Source organism: Podarcis erhardii (genome assembly GCF_964252035.2).
Source record: "Podarcis erhardii genome assembly, chromosome: 2".
NCBI lineage: Eukaryota > Metazoa > Chordata > Lepidosauria > Squamata > Lacertidae > Podarcis > Podarcis erhardii.
In genome coordinates, this window is record NC_138498.1 from 111,085,736 (window position 1) to 111,103,902 (window position 18,167).

The 18,167-nt window shown below is 45.6% G+C and overlaps 1 protein-coding gene across 1 annotated transcript; it reads left to right on the forward strand.

Moving 5' to 3' along the window:
- Window positions 1-8,567: 8,567 nt before the first annotated feature.
- Window positions 8,568-17,570, forward strand: LOC309336495 (uncharacterized protein). Its single transcript, XM_081852302.1, has 3 exons — window positions 8,568-12,862; window positions 15,770-15,846; window positions 16,521-17,570. Exons 1-3 carry the CDS (start codon window positions 8,587-8,589, stop codon window positions 16,569-16,571), a joined length of 4,404 nt encoding a protein of 1,467 aa, XP_081708428.1. The 5' UTR covers window positions 8,568-8,586; the 3' UTR covers window positions 16,572-17,570.
- The last annotated feature ends 597 nt before the right edge of the window (window positions 17,571-18,167 follow it).

The following is an 18,167-nucleotide window of genomic DNA, read 5'->3' on the forward strand; positions in this document are numbered from 1 at the left end:
AGGCTAGAGGTTGTCATTTCTCTCCCCTGCAACAGCGGCGTAATGGGGGCGGGCTCTCTCTGCTTGAACATATGTTCGCCAGAGCCAGCTCATCCCCCCCCCACTGGATAACCCTGATGTTCCCCAGATCCCCGGCGGGGGACTGGGAGGGGTAAACGTCCAATGCCTGAGCCAAGGTCTACCCACATCTGAAACATAATAAAGTTGTGGCCAGTTTTAATCCCATAGCACGTTGTCTTGAGTCGTTATTCCACATGGGGGCCGCCCAGGGTTGGGGGACTCCGCCTGTCCATGCAAATGCCACTAGATGCCTCTAAATACCAGTGAGGAGAGATTGTTGTTGCCCTCAAGTCCTTCTTGGGGGAATCTCATAGTCATCTGGTTGGCCGCCAGGAGATCAAGATGACACACCAGATGAAGCTTCAGCCTGACCCGGCAAGGCTCTTCACAAGCTCTTACGCTCACTTCATTGCAGAAGTTAGAATGTGAGAATAAACTACTGCCTGTGAAAGCTTAAAACCAGTGTTTCCCAAACTTGGGTCACCAGCTGTTTGTGGACTACAGTGCCCATCATCCCTGACCACTGGCCTTGCTAGCAAGGGATGATGGGAGTTGTAGTCCGAAAACAGCTGGTGACCCAAGTTTGGGAAACACTGGCTCAAGCAGTCATTTTCATGATTTGTGTAAGGTTGTTAGAATAAAGCTTAAGAACTCTAGATCTAAAAAGTTTAGTGGTGTTGCCTTCATTGTAAAAATAAAATAAAAAATCATCGCCCTGCCCTCCCTATCTTTTGCCATTTGCCGTGCTTGGTGGGCGAGGGGAATGTCATTGAGACAAAATTCAGGGTGCTTGATAATTGGTTTATCATCTCCTTAATGAGTAGCTTCTATTTAAAGACAAATAAGGCTGTATCTTACAGATATCTAGGGGACACACTGCAGAGACTGCCCTATTTCTGCTCCTGCTTTCAGACTGAATGCCACCAGGAAAATGGAAGGTATGTGTGTCTTTCTATCTCTCCCTCTATCTACCCTGTGTCTTGTACAGCGATGAGTTTTGACTATTATACGGCTGCTCTTTGACCAGTTCTGTATTAAGCTGCTTATAATCCCTGGCTGGGGGAAAATAACCATTGCCATCTTATCCCTATCCATGCATGAAATTTATTTTGTTTTTGTTTTATAAATCTTTCCATTGTGACCCAATTTCACCTGGATGTTCAAACACCTTTGATTTCTTTTTTTCTATTACATTTCTCATTGCAGCAGGCTCCCCCCCCCCCATTTTATCACACATACTGACTTGCTTTCCTGCTGTCATTATACTTTAAAATCCAGCATCTATCTGTTTGCCATGTAGTTCTCAAATGCTCATCAGTAAAATACTATTTCCCAGATTCGCATGTCTATAGATAATATCCAGTTTGCTTACTTTTCCCTATGCCTCATTACCTTTTCCCTCTCCTTCGTTATGACTACGGCACCTTATATATATATATAAGTGCATAAATATTTCAAATAGATTCTCATTTCCCAATGCAGTTGAGTCCCAAGGAAGCAGGACGAATAGAAATCGTCTTGTTCTCCCCCTGCCCTTAAAGTTCATAGTCAGGGCCGTCTTTAGCAGATGCAGCACCAGGGTTCAAATATCCGCCCAGCACCCCCCAAATTACCATGGATAGTTGGAGGGCGAAGCTGCACACTGCCAGCCATGCCCCCCCCCCCCCGCAACTCTCCCTCATGCTGCTGTGGGACAGCCATATGGTTGGCGGGGCGCAGCTAGGGGGGCATGCAGGGAAGGGGGAAGCTGCCGGCATAGCCGCGCAGCTCCCCCACTTGCTGGGGCGCCCCTGAGAGGCCGGCGCCCTGGCGCAACGCACCACTAATCCCTATGGGAAAGGCGTCTCTGTTCATAGTTATACTATGGGAATTTGCTACTCCAAGCTGTGGCAATGGACAGGAGCTTAGGTTGCTTTATAAAAAAAAAGATTGGGGGAATTCAGGGTGGTAAAGAAATCAGGGGCTACTAGCCATCGTGATGGCTTATACCTGGCTCCAGTATACCTGAAGGAGCGTCTCCACCTCCATCGTTCTGCCCGGACACTGAGGTCCAGTGCTGAGGGCCTTCTGGCTGTTCCCTCGCTGCGTGATTTTTGCATTTTGTATGTTTGCTTTGCTGCTGTTGTTCAGTTTTAAATCAATTGGTATTTGTATTCTATGCATTGTGACCAGTTGTGATGGCTTATAACAATAAAGATTTCATTCACTGATAGGGCCGGATTTAGGTTTGATGAGGCCCTAAGCTACTGAAGGTAATGGGGCCCTTTATATGTCCAGCTGTCCTTTGTCAACAACGAATTGTCACTGTTTTTGTGTGTTGAATATACAGTGGTACCTCGGGTTACAGACGCTTCAGATTACAGACACTTCAGGTTACAGATGCTTCAGGTTACAGACTCCTCTAACCCAGAAATAGTACCTCAGGTTAAGAACTTTGCTTCAGGATGAGAACAGAAATCGTGCAGCGGCAGCGGGAGGCCCCATTAGCTAAAGTGGTACCTCAGATTAAGAACAGTTTCAGGTTAAGAACAGACCTCCGGAATGAATTAAGTTCTTAACCCGAGGTACCACTTTATGCTATATGGTAATCTATGGACCTAATAGGTATCTAAAGCCATTTGCACATAACAAAATATGTATTTTATCAAAGTAATTGTTGAACTGAAGTACAATTAAGAAGTATATTAATAGCGAAATACAATTAGGAAGAAGTATATTACAGTATAGTGAAATAATTATTAAGCTCTAACTTATTTTGGAAATGTACATCCAGTTTTTTCCCCCTTTACATTTTTTGGGGCCCCCAAGAGAGTGGGGCCCTAAGCTACAGCTTGTTTAGCATATACATAAATCCATTCATCAATACCAGTGACTGAACATAACAAGAGCCCTCCTGGATCCTATCTAGCCCAGCATTCAGTTCTCACAGATGCCTGAGGGAAACCCAAAAGGAGGAAGTGAGCACCAGGTTCCCCTCCTGAAGTTTCCTGCAACTGGCATTCAGGCAGAGAGCATCGCCATGGAGACGGACCATAGATAGGCATCATGGCTGGGATCAATTGCCCTCATGTTTTGCTCAGAGCCAGTGTGGTGTAGTGGTTAAGAGCGGTAGACTCGTAATCTGGTGAACCAGTTTTGCGTCTCTGCTCCTCCACATGCAGCTGCTGGGTGACCTTGGGCCAGTCACACTTCTCTGAAGTCTCTCAGCCTCACTCACCTCAGAGTGTTTGTTGTGGGAGAGGAAGGGAAAGGAGAATGTTAGCCGCTTTGAGACTCCTTTGGGTAGTGATAAAGCGGGATATCAAATCCAAACTCCTCCTCCTCCTCCTCCTCCTCCTCCTCCTCCTCTTCTTCTTCTGGATTTCATATCTGGGGAACAAGTTATTAGACTAGGCAGGCCTTTGTTCTGACCCAGCAGAGTTTTTCCTTATGCTCTTGTGTTAAACTGTAACAGCTCTCACTGCACCTGGCCTTTAGAAGCCTAGATCAGGGTGTGTGTGTGTGTGTGTGTGTGTGTGTGAGTGTGTGTGTTCCCCAAGACTCCTTTTGGTGATAAAATCATTGGCAGGATTATTGTAACACCCTGCTGTTTTATAAGAATATATATTTAAAGAAGATGGATAAATGAGCAAATTCATTTGGATATGCTGAAGCTATTAAAAAACAAACTTAAGGAACCCCAGAAAGAAGGGAGGTGGAAGTCAAGTTTTGAAATGTCAAAATGAATGTTAAAATTAGTGAAATGTATAAAACTAGTGAAATGTATAAACTTGAAAAGTATTAATAAACGAAATATTAAAAAAAACTATAATTAATAATTCATTTATTTGAAAAAATATTTTGAAAATATAATAAATATAATAAAACATCAATAAATGAAATAATATAATAAATATAATAAAATATAATAAAACAACAATATAATAAAACAACAGCAGTAACACCTGCTTTTGTTGAAACTCCACAGCAACAGGAAGTCTATAGACAAATAGTGCAGTATCAGAGATTGCTCTGTGCACTGGGTTAGAATCATAGAGTTGGAAGAGACCACAAGGGCCATCGAGTCCAAGCAGGAAACACCATCAGAGCACTCCTGACATATGGTTGTCAAGCCTCTGCTTAAAGACCTCCAAAGAAGGAGACTCCACCACACTCCTTGGCAGCAAATTCCACTGTCGAACAGCTCTTACTGTCAGGAAGTTCTTCCTAATGTTTAGGTGGAATCTTCTTTCTTGTAGTTTGGATCCATTGCTCCGTGTCCGCTTCTCTGGAGCAGCAGAAAACAACCTTTCTCCCTCCTTTATGTGACATCCTTTTATATATTTGAACATGGCTATCATATCACCCCTTAACCTCCTCTTCTCCAGGCTAAACATTCCCAGCTCCCTTAGCCGTTCCTCATAAGGCATCGTTTCCAGGCCTTTGACCATTTTGGTTGCCCTCCTCTGGACACGTTCCAGTTTGTCAGTGTCCTCCTTGAACTGTGGTGCCCAGAACTGGACCACCCAAAGTGCGCACAACTGAACGCACTCCCAGGAACGATGCGTTGTACTGGACTATTTGTCTACAGGCTTCCAGCGGCTGTGGTGTTTCTACAAAATCAGTCTCAGGGGAAACCAACCCCATCTGGGCTTCTAAAAGACAGATGCAGTGAGGGGTGTTACAGTTTTCTGTGTTGTTTATCTTGAACACTATTGGTGTGAAATTACAATGCAAATGGAATTACTTTATGCGACCGACTGAAGATTAACAACTGAGCAAAAGATAAAGGCTTTATTTTGTTCGCCCCCAAATGGAAAACGAGCGAGGTCCCAACTAAAGAAGAATGGCACCTTGTTGACAGAATATGCACAGTTTACAGACTTAACATATAGAATAAGCAAACAAGAAGAACATACGTTTAAAGAAGATTGGGATTTTTAAATTGAATTTAATGGGAAATAATTGTGTACAGCTGAAAATGCTGGCAGCATTAAGATAAATTCAACAGTGTAAACAAGTTTTGATGGATGCAATACAGTGGTACCTCGGGTTACATACGCTTCAGGTTATAGACTCCGCTAACCCAGAAATAGTACCTCAGGTTAAGAACTTTGCTTCAGGATAAGAACATAAATCGGGCTCCAGCGGCGCGGCAGCAGCAGGGGGTCCCATTAGCTAAAGTGGTGCTTCAGGTTAAGAACAGTTTCAGGTTAAGAACGGACCTCTGTAACGAATTAAGTACTTAACCCGAGGTACCACTGTAATGGAATACTGAATGGTATAGTTTTTGTAAAATATGCAGGGATTTATGATTTATGATATGTAAAATGAACCATGGAAAGAGAAGAAGGGAAGTCATTGATATCTTAAGGATGTAAAATGAGTATTTTAAATGGTAAAACAGAAAATTTAATTAAAAATTACAGTGCTACCTCGGGTTACAGATGCTTCAGCTTACAGACGCTTCAGGTTACAGACTCCGCTAACCCAGAAATAGTACCTCGGATTAAGAACTTTGCTTCAGGATGAGAACAGAAATTGTACAGCAGTGGTGCGGCGGCGGCAGCAGCGGGAGGCCCCACTAGCTAAAGTGGTACCTCAGGTTAATAACAGTTTCAGGTTAAGAACGGACCTCCAGAATGAATTAAGTTCTTAACCCGAGGTACCACTATATATACAAAAAAAAAAAAAAAAGAAAGAAAAGAAAAAGGCTATAGGAAGCTGCTGTTCTGATAATAGATAATTTGCGGTGTTGAGTTTCCTTTTCTTGTATTGTTGTTATCATTTTCTGCACCATCACAGGTTTCATTATTGCTGAACATGGTTGAAGATTAGAAAATGGACCCAGTAGAAACAGGAGGAATTGCCAACTTTTGGGTAGGCAGCAACCAAAAGAGCATCACAGTTGATGGCCAGCAGACCAACAGTACGGACATACATTCTGTGACCGACACAACTACAACCCCCAGAAACACACCTACGCTTCAGAACACAGCTCCCATTGATGAAGACATTGTTACCTCTGAAGCCACATTTGCCATAACATCTAAAAGCATCACCACAGCTCACCCTAGCCCAAACATCATACATCAAAAGCACATCAGCCCAGCCCTTGAGAATGATACTGCTACTGTTGGCCGTAGGGGGAGAGACACTTCGGCGAAAAGCCACATCAGCATTGCGAAAGCACCTCGTAGCAAGTCATATTCTAGAGATGCACCTAGAGAAGTCTCACGCCTGGAGTCCTCTTTCAAGTCCAAAGATGCCCCAGGAAATGCTAATTCCACAGCTTCTGAAGATGCATTGAGCAAAGGATGTGTTATCAAGGCAAGCTGTACTGAAAATAAGGCACCTACAACTGAGGAGACCAGCACAGTTCTTGGAAAGATCTCCACCATGGGTGACAATTTCTACAAAGCTCCCAGAAATATGGCTATGGATGAAAGCTACAGGGATACTGCTGTTGCCATCACTCCTGGAATCAGCTGTACTCCAACAATTGCCGTAGGAGATATTTGCAACAGGAAGTCGGTTCCTGCTCCTGGAGAGAGCAATAGCATCACTTCTGGAGAAAAGGCTATTGATAGCTCATTCTTTGGAGAGGTCTTCAATACTGGAGACACTGCAATTGCTGCCACTGTCTTTGGTGCCACTATGGATACCAATAGCACTCAAGTAACCTCAAGCCCTGAGGACTGTACCACTAAAGTGGGTGACGTCACCAGTTTCTGTGGTGAGTTAACCAGTGGCGCTAACCCTGTTTCTGACCCTGGAGACATTTCAGCCACCAATTTTAAAGAAACATCCTTCTCTAGCCCTGAAAACATCACTGTCTTCTCAGGGGGCAGCACTACCAACCTTTTCAGTGCGGATAATTCAGTTGTCACTACAGTGTTTTCAGCTTCCTCCCAACCACCTTCAGCTGTTGTCTCTACAAACATCAGCCTGGCTCTCAGTGGCAACAACACAACTGCTGGTCCTGGAGATAGTCCTACCAATGGAAACAAAACAGGACCTGTGTCTAGAGAAGCCAACGTTTCCTCTAGTACTGCTACAACATCCAGAGAAACCCACAAAGCCTCCACAGATGGCAGTCCTAACACTTCTGGCAATATATCCACCCCTGTCCCTTTAGGGGCTGTCACAACAGGCTCTGGAAACTCTGTCACCATTCCTAGTGAGAATGGCACATCCCTTGGGAGCATCACAACCACTTGTTTAGACACTGCCACCATTAACGAGCCTTTTTTCATTCTCCCTGGAAACGTGACCAATGTTGTCGGCATCATAGACACTACAACTGGAATGTTTAAAAACATGGCCACAATCCACGGAAATATACCAGCCACTATTGTAGTAGAGACTGTCACCATAGCCAACCCTTCTGAAGAAATTGCCACTGTGCCATCTTCTGGCGATGTCAGGGAGACACCCATTCCTAGAGAGGAAGCTAGTACCGAGTCTGAAAATTCAACCGTTACACCTAGCTCAATTCATGTCCGTGAGAATGCTAATGTCGCTGGATATATTGATATCAGAGATCATGGAGATAGCACAATCAGGGAAGACAGCATTGCAACTGCTCCAGAAGATGCCAACCAAACCGAACTCTTAACTTCCTCTTCGAAGGGTGCCAACATCAGCTCCAGAGAGAATCTCAACACCTCTCTTAAAAAGACATGTAGAGATACCACTGCAATTGCTCCTTTCGTTGAAAGCACTCCCATTCCTGTTGGTACTAAAATGACGGCAACTCCGGGAAACACACACACAAACATGGCTGGGAACATGGTCGCCATGAACCATGAATCCGCCATTGTCTCTGGAGGTACAGTTAGCACCACCTCTGACAAGGCCAGTAGTGATTGCCTTGGTGACAATGCCACCCCTGGGAATGACACAGCCACCATGTGCCCAGAGGAAAACTGTTTTCTTCACGATGATGCTATCACCACTGTCTCCATTGAAACCTTTGCTGCATCCCAAGATACCACATTGCATGTTCCTGGATCTGTTACTATCACCACTTTCTCTCAGGATACCACCGAGTGCTCTGCTGAAACAGAACTTGGGAAACCCTCAGAAACTATAGCTGACAAAACCACTATAGCTTCTGGTAACTTCATCACTCCCCGTGAGAAAACTGCCAGCACTGATGTCATTATTCCTACAAATATTTCCAGGAGTGAACCTGCCAGAGAGGCTACTACTAGAGACACAACCACCACACTGGATGACTGGTGTGCTTCTGCTCTTCAGAGCACCAGTGTTGCAACTCCTGAAGATGTCACCATCCCAAGGACTTCTGTGGCATCTAGAGAGGCAGCTACAATTCATTTAGAGAATGCCAGTGACACTGTGACCACATCTACTGCTTCTGAGGACACCTCTATCACCTCTGCAGATGCTACTCCCTCTACTGGGAAAAATACTATAGATGATGTTTCTGGAGATGTCTCCACTTCTACCCACAGTGCAGCACAGGACAGAAATCTGAATGCCAGTACTATTGCTGGTAACAGCAAAGCCCCTTCAGATGCCACCATGGCTGTTCCTGTGGTTGCCACACCAAACCCCGGGTCTGCTACTAACATTTCTTTGCTCTCAACAGAAGTAGAAAATGATGCTGCAGAAGGGACTACCACCAAGGACACACCTGGTTCTTTGCTAATCAACACAACTAAGAGCAGAGACACCTCTACTGACACGCCAGAGGAGATGTGCTATGAAGACAGAGTTGATTCTGTGTACAGTGAGACCACCACAATCAGGGGACATATGCCTACCCCTAGTTTATCATTCTCAGCTGGAACTAGTATTCAAGAGGCCAACACAAGTCCAGGAGATACCACCCCTGCCTTTAGTTGCACCACCAAAATTCCAGAGGGTGCACACCTTGCGGGGACATTTAACTCTGTGCACAATGAGATGCTCCTCACCCTTGAGCAGACATCCTGTAGGAAAACAACCAGTAGTGGATGTGTCACTGCTGAAGCAACCACACAAAGTGAGAGGAACCTACCAGAAAATGCTGCTGGCTCGTCTGGAGACAAGAAGATATGGATTGATAACCCCATGGTGGTAGGAACTAAGAAAGGGTCACCAGGCCCCAGTGCAACTAGCAGGACTTTTAAAATATCTGAAGCCACTACTACTTTTGAAGATGCCAGATACACCGCTGCTACCAGTGTTTTTTCTGTAGCTAATGAAGACAACAACACCGTGGCAATGTCTGTAGGCACCAACTTCATTCCTACCACCAAATTCAAGGAACCTATTGCTACCAACGTCTCAGGAGATGTTTCTCAAACCACCATCCTTGGGGGAGATGCTATCACCACCACCACTACCATGGGAGCCACATCCACAGTTGCTTCCCATAGAGATACTGTCATGGCCACCCAGGCTTTCCCTGAAGATATTACTATCATTTCTAGAAACAGATCTACTAACATCCTTCAGGATACCCCAAAATTGGGAGAAATAGTTACCTCAGAGGATACTGCTGCTGCTGCTGCTACTTCTCTCAGAGACATCAGAATCCATTGTGATGTCCTTACTCGGGGGACAAGGTCTTCCACAGACACTGACATTCTTGAAGAAACCTCTGATCTAGCTAAGATTATTCCAAAAGATGATCTCAGCAGTCACCTTTCTGATTGCAGGACTATAGTTACAACAAATGTAAGCACTAGTACCAGCAATACCTTGAGTGATACTGTTTCTACTCCTGATAATGCTACTTCTGTGTTCAAGATCACTACTAGCTGTGATGGAATTCCACCTTCTAGGGATGTCCCAGCCACCATTGTAAGTGCCAGGATCCAGGATCAGACCACAACCACTGAGGCTCCCACTGTTGTCCTGGAGATATGCTCCTTTGCTACAGGAGAAAATGTCACCACCACCACACAAACTGTCACTGGAGATGCCACCATAACTACTGTCCCACAAGGCACAGTCACCGGTAATGTCACCATCATCAATAATCCTGAAAATGCTGCCAATATAACAGTCAGCCCTAGAGATGCAGATGATGATGCTTCTAATCCACGGGACAGAACCAATTTGACCCTTGAAGAAATAGTCCCCACAGGGAAGACACCTTCCTTGGGTAATGCAATCAATGTGACCACACCTCTAAGAGAAGCCAGTGCTCATCCACACAGCTTCCCTCCTACAGAGGCATTCAGCACTCCGGACAGCACCCTTTATGGTGACACCACTGGTCACCCAGGAGCAGTATTCAGTCCAAGCCTAGACACTATTTCCATACCAGGAGATACTTCTAAGATACCTGAGACATGCATTGCCTTTGACAATTCTATCCTTCCCACCCAATTGGTTGATGGAACTGACCTGCCTGTTGCTACTTCTACCCCTAGAGCCACTCCTAGCATTACCACTTCTGAAGACCTGAGCATCATCACTGTTGCCCCTGAAGCTACCACAGTTCATGGATGGGCAAATGCCAATGAATATAGAGGGGCTATTGCTACCCCTGTCCCTGAGCGTACCCCCACCACATCAGATGTCATTGTCCTTTCTTCTGGAGATAGAACCACAGGCCTCTCTGGTAGCCAGGACACAATCACCACTGCCACACTCTCTGAGGATATCATCACCACTGAAGATGCTGCCGGGGGCCCTGGATACAACACTTCTGACACCATTGCTCCAACAGCCACTGCACTTGGAGACATTCACCCCACCACTGAGACTGCTTCTGGAAAGGTCGCCAGCACAATCAGTGGCAGCCCAGAAAAAAGAGGTGCATTTACAAAGGTCTCCAGACCTATTCTTGAAAACACCAAGTATGAAACTTCTAGCCCTAACCCTAGAAGCCACTATGGGATGACACCAACATCTGACACTGTATCTATGCCTATGACTAATTTGGCCCCCAAAGTTACCTTTGGCAGTGATTTCTCCAAATCTGTCATTCATACAGGTGAAATGGCAACTGATAAAATTCCTGATAGTAGTGCAAATGTTGCCAACAAAGCCTCTAGTGGAAACTCTACCTCTACCACTAGAGATAATAGTTCTTTCTCTAAAAGCTTCGCCACCTCTGAAGGGCCAGTTACTTCCGGGCAGATCAGCATGGCAGCTATTCTTGAAGACACTGAAATACAGAAAGACACCTCTGGGGCAAGCAGTTCCCTTGAAGAGACACCTGTCACTGAGGTGCGATCCGTCTCTGAAATGAACCTTACTTGTAGAGAAGACACCAACATCACTCCTGAAACTACACTTACAGAAGATCCCATATTGTTCCCTATTGCTGCTGCCACCACTCTAAGCAGTGGAACCATCCTTTCCCATAGTGAGACTACATCTTTAGGGAAATCTACAGACCTAAGCTTGAGGACCATCTCTTCAGCAGATTCCACCGCCAGGACTTTCACCAACCCAAGAGACGATGCCCATATTTTCCCCAGGGTAATATCTGTCCCCTCCTCTGGAGGCACTGGAAAAGAGAGCTCAACTATTGGGACCACTCTTGGAACAGCTGAGGCTCATACTTCTAAAGCTACTCCTCCTCCTGAGGAGAGTCTCGTCCCTGGTGACACCAGTGTTTCTGAAGATACCAGTACTAGGGCAGCCACATTTGAAACTGGAAAGTCCTCCACATCTGGCGCTAACAGTGTATTGGAAAAACACTCCAGTTCAGAAGCAGCATATACCACTACCATCAGCAGTGCCTCTTTCCCTGGGATTATTGACACCACACCTTGTGACAGTGATAGACCTGATGAGACACTTCCTTCTGGGAAAGTCACCACCATTGATGTCCATGGTAAGATACCCAGTTCCACAGCTACCACCTCTCCTAGAGAGGCTTTAGTATTTCAAGACAATGCTACCAGTGCTTCAGGACACCCAAACACCCCTGAAAATATCAGAAATGCACCTGAAAACTCAATGGTTGAAGTCAGCATTCCTGTCTCTGGAAGCAATAGTGCTGCTCTAGATGATCTCGTTACCATCACACTTGACAAGTCCAGTGACACCCACACTAGAGAGTCTGCTAGCATTGAAGGGGCCCAGGTTATCAGTTACAGAAAAAGACCCACTCTAAAACTGGGAGAAGCTGATACTAGCACACCTACAGGCCTTGCAATGGTTCCAGGAGGGTCTTCCACCATCCCTCCAGCAGAAGCAACCACCGTCACATCTGGAAAGACCATGGACAACATTTCAGAGAGCCCTATGCCCACAGAACAGGACAGTGCAGCTGTCTCTGGGGACCCCTCAGCTGCCCCAGGGTTGGTCCTCAATGCCAACATCGGAGAGACTAGTATTGCTATAACTGGAAAGACCATGGATCCTACCACTAGATCCATGGATCCAGGTGTGACTCTAGCTATTGGTTTGGGAGAGGTGCCTGATGCTGCCACGTCTGGAGAAAGTGTTGACACCACTGCAGAAACTCATGGACACAACTTGGCTGCCCTGGAAGTGTCTCTTATGGCCACATCAAGAGGAGTTGCCAAACCTGGAAATGCCACTGAAGCCAACCAAAGGGAGACACCCACAGCCATATGTGAAAGCACCACAGTTATTCACAGGAAAATATCGCCCGCGGTCCCTGGGAAGACCCCCACCACTGCCACCTCTGGAGCATTCCCTTCCACCGCTCTTGGTGAGATTCCACCCACTGTCTCTGAAGATGCTGCCATGGACTCTAAAGGGAGATCTTCTGCTGCACCTACAGAGAACGCTCCCATTGCTGCCCCTACCCGCAAAAAGGCTCCTGTGGTTGCCCCCAGAGGGGCTACCTCCACTTCCCAAGGAAAATCCAGCATTACCAAGCCAGGTAAGCCAGATACAATCTGGGTTTTGTGAATGCTAGCTAAATATCATTCTATTTATTAACTGATATACCACGAAATGACAAAATAAGCTTCTAAGCCATGGGTAGGCAAACTAAGGCCCGGGGGCTGGATCCGGCCCAATCACCTTCTCAGTCTGGCCCGTGGACTGTCCGGGAATCAGCATGTTTTTACATGAGTAGAATGTGCCCTTTTATTTAAAATGCATCTCTGGGTTATTTGTGGGGCATAGGAATTCATTCATTTTCCCCAAAAAATATATAGTCCAGCCCCCCACAAAGTCTGAGGGACAGTGGGCCGGCCCCCTGCTGAAAAAGCTTACTGACCCCTGTTGTAAGCGGTTTGCAAAATATTTTTTAAAAAACAAGTTGCCTGAACTTTAAAATAGAAACATAATTAAACTATTTGTTGATTTAATGTCCTTACTTTGGAATACGGAAGGGAAGTCAGCCTTTTGGGTAACCAGGCCTGTGACTGCTTAGGCATAGCTCAGTTGGTAGAGCACGAGACTCTGAATCCTGGGGTTGTGGGTTCAAGTCCCATGCTGGGCAAAAGATCCCTGCATTGCAATGGGTTGGGCTAGATGAGCCCTTTCAACTCTACAATTCTAAGACCTTAAAATAGCCACTGCAGGTCCCTGTGAGGGGCACAGCTCTGTCCCCTAAGAAGCTTGTGAACAATATTGCACCCAGGTGTCCATTGGTCTTTGGGATCGTCATATGTGATTGGGCAACCATTGTGAAATCTTAGCCCCTGGTTTTCATAATGGAAAGCAAGCCTTTTGAAAGAGGCATAGGCATGGGAGCTATGAGTTGGCTCCTGGCACATCCTTCCAACCCAGCTTTTGTGTGTTCTTGATTGAGATGCCAGAAGCCAACCTTCCTGTTTTAATTAATGCACCACCTCTTTCCATATGAACCTACCCAGACCTGAGATCATCTTCTGAGGCCCTCCTTCGTGTGCCTCCGCCTCGAGAGGTCTGGAGGGTGACAACACAAGAACGGGCCTTCTCTGCAGTGGCTCCCTGTCTGTGGAATGCTCTCCCCAGGGAAGTTCACCTGGTGCCTTCATTATACACCTTCAGGCACCAGGCAAAAACATTCCTTTTTAACCAGGCCTTTGGTTGACCTGATGGACATCCTATACCCTTCTAAAATGTGGATCTTTTTTGGGGGGTGTTATTGGGACGCGGGTGGCGCTGTGGGTTAAACCACAGAGCCTAGGACTTGCCGATCAGAAGGCTGGCGGTTCGAATCCCCGTGATGGGGTGAGCTCCCGTTGCTCGGTCCCTGCTCCTGCCAACCTAGCAGTTCGAAAGCACATCAAAGTGCAAGTAGATAAATAGGTACCGCTCCAGCGGGAAGGTAACCGGCGTTTCCATGCACTCCTCTGGTTCGCCAGAAGTGGCTTAGTCATGCTGGCCCCATGACCCGGAAGCTGTACGCCGACTCCCTCGGCCAGTAAAGCGAGATGAGCACTGCAACCCCAGAGTCGTCCGCAACTGGACCTAACAGTCAGGGGTCCTATTACCTTTACCTTTATCTTAACTCCATCTAACCCTAGGCAAAGGGTTAAGCTAGCAACTGTCCAGCAATGGGAACTTCCGGCATAGTGCGACAGCCCTGGTAGAAATTACTTACCCAACCCACCCCTATGGCTGACTTCTGCATAGAATTATAGAATCTTGGAAGGGACCCCAAGGGTCATCTAGTCCAACCCCCTGCAATTCAGGAATCTCAACTAAAGCATCCATGACAGATGGCCAGCCAAACTCTGCTTAAAAACCTCCAAGGAAGGAGAAGCCACCACCTCTCATGAGAGTCTGTTCCACTGCCTAACAGCTGTTACTATCAGACAGTTTTTTTTCGAAAGTTTAGTCAAAATCTCCTTTCTTGTAACTTGAAGCCATTGGTTCGAGTCCTATCCTCCAGAGCAGGAGAAAACAAGCTTGCTCCATCTTCCATGTGACAGCCCTTGAGATATTTGAAGATGGCTATTCTATCTCATCTCAGTCTCCTTTTTTCCAGGCTAAACATAGTCAGCTCCTTCAAGCGTTCCCCGTAAGGCTTAGCTTCCAGACCCTTGATCATCTTGGTTGCCCTCCTCTGCACACGTTCCTGCTTGTCAACATCCTTCTTAAACTGTGGTGCCCAGAACTGGACACAGTATTTCAGGTGTGGTCTGATCAAGGCAGAATAGAGTGGTACTATTACTTCCCTTGATTTGGGCTCTAGACTTCTGTTGATGCAGCCTAGAATAGCATAAGCTCTTTTTTTGCTGCTGCATCACACTGTTGACTCATGTTAAGCTTGTGGTCCACCAAGACCACAGCGTAACTGCAAAGCACTCTGCACATGACCAGAGTCTCTTTGACTCATGTGATCCAAAATTGTACGAAAGCATTGAAAACAATTTCCACTGAATAGAAAAAGGGTGGAAAAATAAGGTTATATTATGTCAAAGTAAACAATATGTTAAAAGTGTTTAATTATAAGGAGGAAAGATTGGAGACATAATAGAAGTGATTACAATAACTAGAAATGAGTTTTAAAGAAGGGTAAGGATTTGCTGTATCTGATTGGACAAAGAGGAATACAAAAAAGGGAAGCGTGAGGAGGTCAAGAAAGAAAGTTTTGTAAACATGAGTCTGAAAACTGGAGTTTTTGTTTTTAACTTTTTCTTTTCTTTTTACTTTTTTATGTGGTGTACTGTTTTTGTTGTTTTGTGTTGTTTTGATGTTTCCTTTGTTTTTGGAAAATAAATAAATATATTTTTTTAAAAAAGAAAACAATTTCCACTGACCACAAAGGGCAAGCATAAGCTCCAGATGAAGCAGCAGCAAGCCAGATGAGATTAAAGCAGCTCATTCTTTCTCTCCTTGTCTCCTGCAGTGACCCTTCTGCCATATTGGCCCACGCTGCTCATCGGCATGCTGGTCATCCTGGTCTTGGCTGTTGGATTTTGCATGGTAAGGAAGACAGGCACTTCACACACACACACACACACACACACCCCTGGACATTGTCAGATATACCCTTATTGGGTGTGTAGGTGTTAAAACAGAAAGAGGGCATTTGTTTGTTTGTTTAATTTTAATAATATTTTAGATTAGAGGAAATGGGCAGGGTGGGGGTAGGGGTGGCAATTGTCTTGTTACTTTAAAAAGTCTTAGGTGTTTTCTAAGCCTGGGAATAATGGATTCTGCCTACTTCCAAGATGAAAAAGCACAACAAATTTAAATTAAGGGATATTTTTTGGCTTAGAAAAGGACCAAAACAGTGGGGATTTTTTCCCCACTTTAAGAAAAACAAAACCCTAATTAGCCTGGGGGGGGGGGAGAGAAAGAAAACTGACACTTCTAGAGAAAACTGCATGAACTTTAAAAAGCAAGTAGAAGGATTTTAAAGAGACAATATATGGAGGTTTTCTATGTTAAAGATTTTTTAAGGGAGGGACAATGAGGGATTCAAGGAGGAAAGTTATGCATGCCAGATGTTTTAGTGCATTTTTCCCAAAATCAGAAAGAGGGTGTTTTTTTGAGCCAGGACTTGAGGGTCCTTTCCTTTGACTTGCATGTTATTATTGCTCTAAACATATATCAGTGATTCATTCATTCATTCATTCTCTGTCTCTCTCTCCTAGGTCATCTACTATGCAACATTCTTCATCCTGGTCACCTACTCAACATTGTAATTGAACATGTTCCCCTGAACCCATTTTGAAATGAGAGTATCATCAAAATTTCGAGGGTCTGATTCTGATAGGCAGCCCGAGAATGGGTGGTTGTAGCTGATATTGGAGAGGGAAACGGGGGATAGGGGGGAGCCATGCATGTAAAGGCAGCCCTCTTAAGGAAAATCAATGGATGCTAGAGAAGGTTTTGATCACAAATGACACTAACTAGTTCTGCACAAGTGGATTCATTTATTAATCAGTGTTGCTTTTATAACGCTAGTGCAAAGCCACCAGGTTTCAAAATGGGAGGGCTGTCTGCCTATAATTTCCCAAATGGAAACCTTAGTTTTATAGAATCGTAGAATCAGAGTTCAAAGGGACTGCGCGACATCTAGTCCACCCCCGTGCAATGCAGGAATCTTTTGCCCAGCGTGGGGCTTGAACCCACGTCGAAAAACCTGATGTCACCAGGTTAAGGAGACCGATTGCTTCAACTTCCTTACTGTAGTAATCTGACCACTGTGGGGTTAACGGTAGCATCTCTTATGGTTATGGACTGCATCAAGGTTCCAGCATGGAAAATGAATTCATTCCCACTGCTTTTCACTTTCTGTGCAGTGTTGTTCCAGAAACAGACCAGCCTTGCAAACCTGCAAATAAAGTTAGTAGGAGTTTCATATCTAAAAGAAACGGCATACGGAACTAACTCTTCTCAGTGAGGTTGCTGCTGAATATTGGTTGTCCCATGTAGTATATATTCCTGTTGCCACAAGCCTCCTAAATAGTGAACAGTAGAGTATGGTTACCAGATTTTTTTCCAATGAATCCGGGGACACTTTTTTTTTAAGCTGAGAAGCAACAGGGAGTCAGTAGTGGGGATGGTGAGGCAAAAGACCCTGGGCCCAAGCACACATGCATATTGTATAAAGGTGCAAAGCCCTTCTTTCACACTCTGTGAAACATAAATGCACAGAATTTTTAAAAAACTGGGCAATGGTGCGCCACCTGCCCGTGACTCCCGAGCCTCCCCCGATCTGTCAAAACAAAGGGGAGAGGGGGCAGGAGATCTGTACCGCCGGATGTCCCTCGTTCCCCTTCGACAGTGGCGGCGGCAGCGAGCAGCTCCTGAAGCCAGCCAGAGCCAACTGCGCTATCGGGCTGACTCCGGGCTACTGAAACTGCCACTGCCACGTTTCCCAGGGACAGATTTGCAAATCTGGGGACATTCCGGGGACGGAATTTGTCCGGGGACAGATTTGCAAATCCGGGGACTGTCCCCGGGAACTGGGGATGGTCTGGTAACTCTACAGTAGAGCATGGTACAGTGGTGCTGATCTGATCTCCGGGCAGCCGAATCGCTATTGCTTCCTGGTGCCAGGGAGGTCAGTACAGTACAGTGCAGATGCACCAGCAAAGCCAGCCCAGCACACCTAACAATATGTTTGCCAAACTCTCTACCAACTTGTCTCTCCTCCTCTTGAGAAGCAGCAGCAACCCGGCGGTATCCAAGGCATCCGTGATCAGCAATGTATCCATGTTGCCATTTGCCAGTTACCCCACTCCAAAGACAGACGGCATTTAGCGCAGTTGCCAAACTACAGGCTAAGAGAAACG

Excerpts from the sequence above, each read along its gene's own strand:
- LOC309336495 (XM_081852302.1), top strand. The coding sequence starts at position 8,587 with ATGGCTGTTCCTGTGGTTGCCACACCAAACCCCGGGTCTGCTACTAAC. Across the intron at positions 12,863-15,769 it reads ATCCAGCATTACCAAGCCAG|TGACCCTTCTGCCATATTGG; the intron begins GTAAGCCAGATA and ends TGTCTCCTGCAG. Across the intron at positions 15,847-16,520 it reads TGGCTGTTGGATTTTGCATG|GTCATCTACTATGCAACATT; the intron begins GTAAGGAAGACA and ends TCTCTCTCCTAG.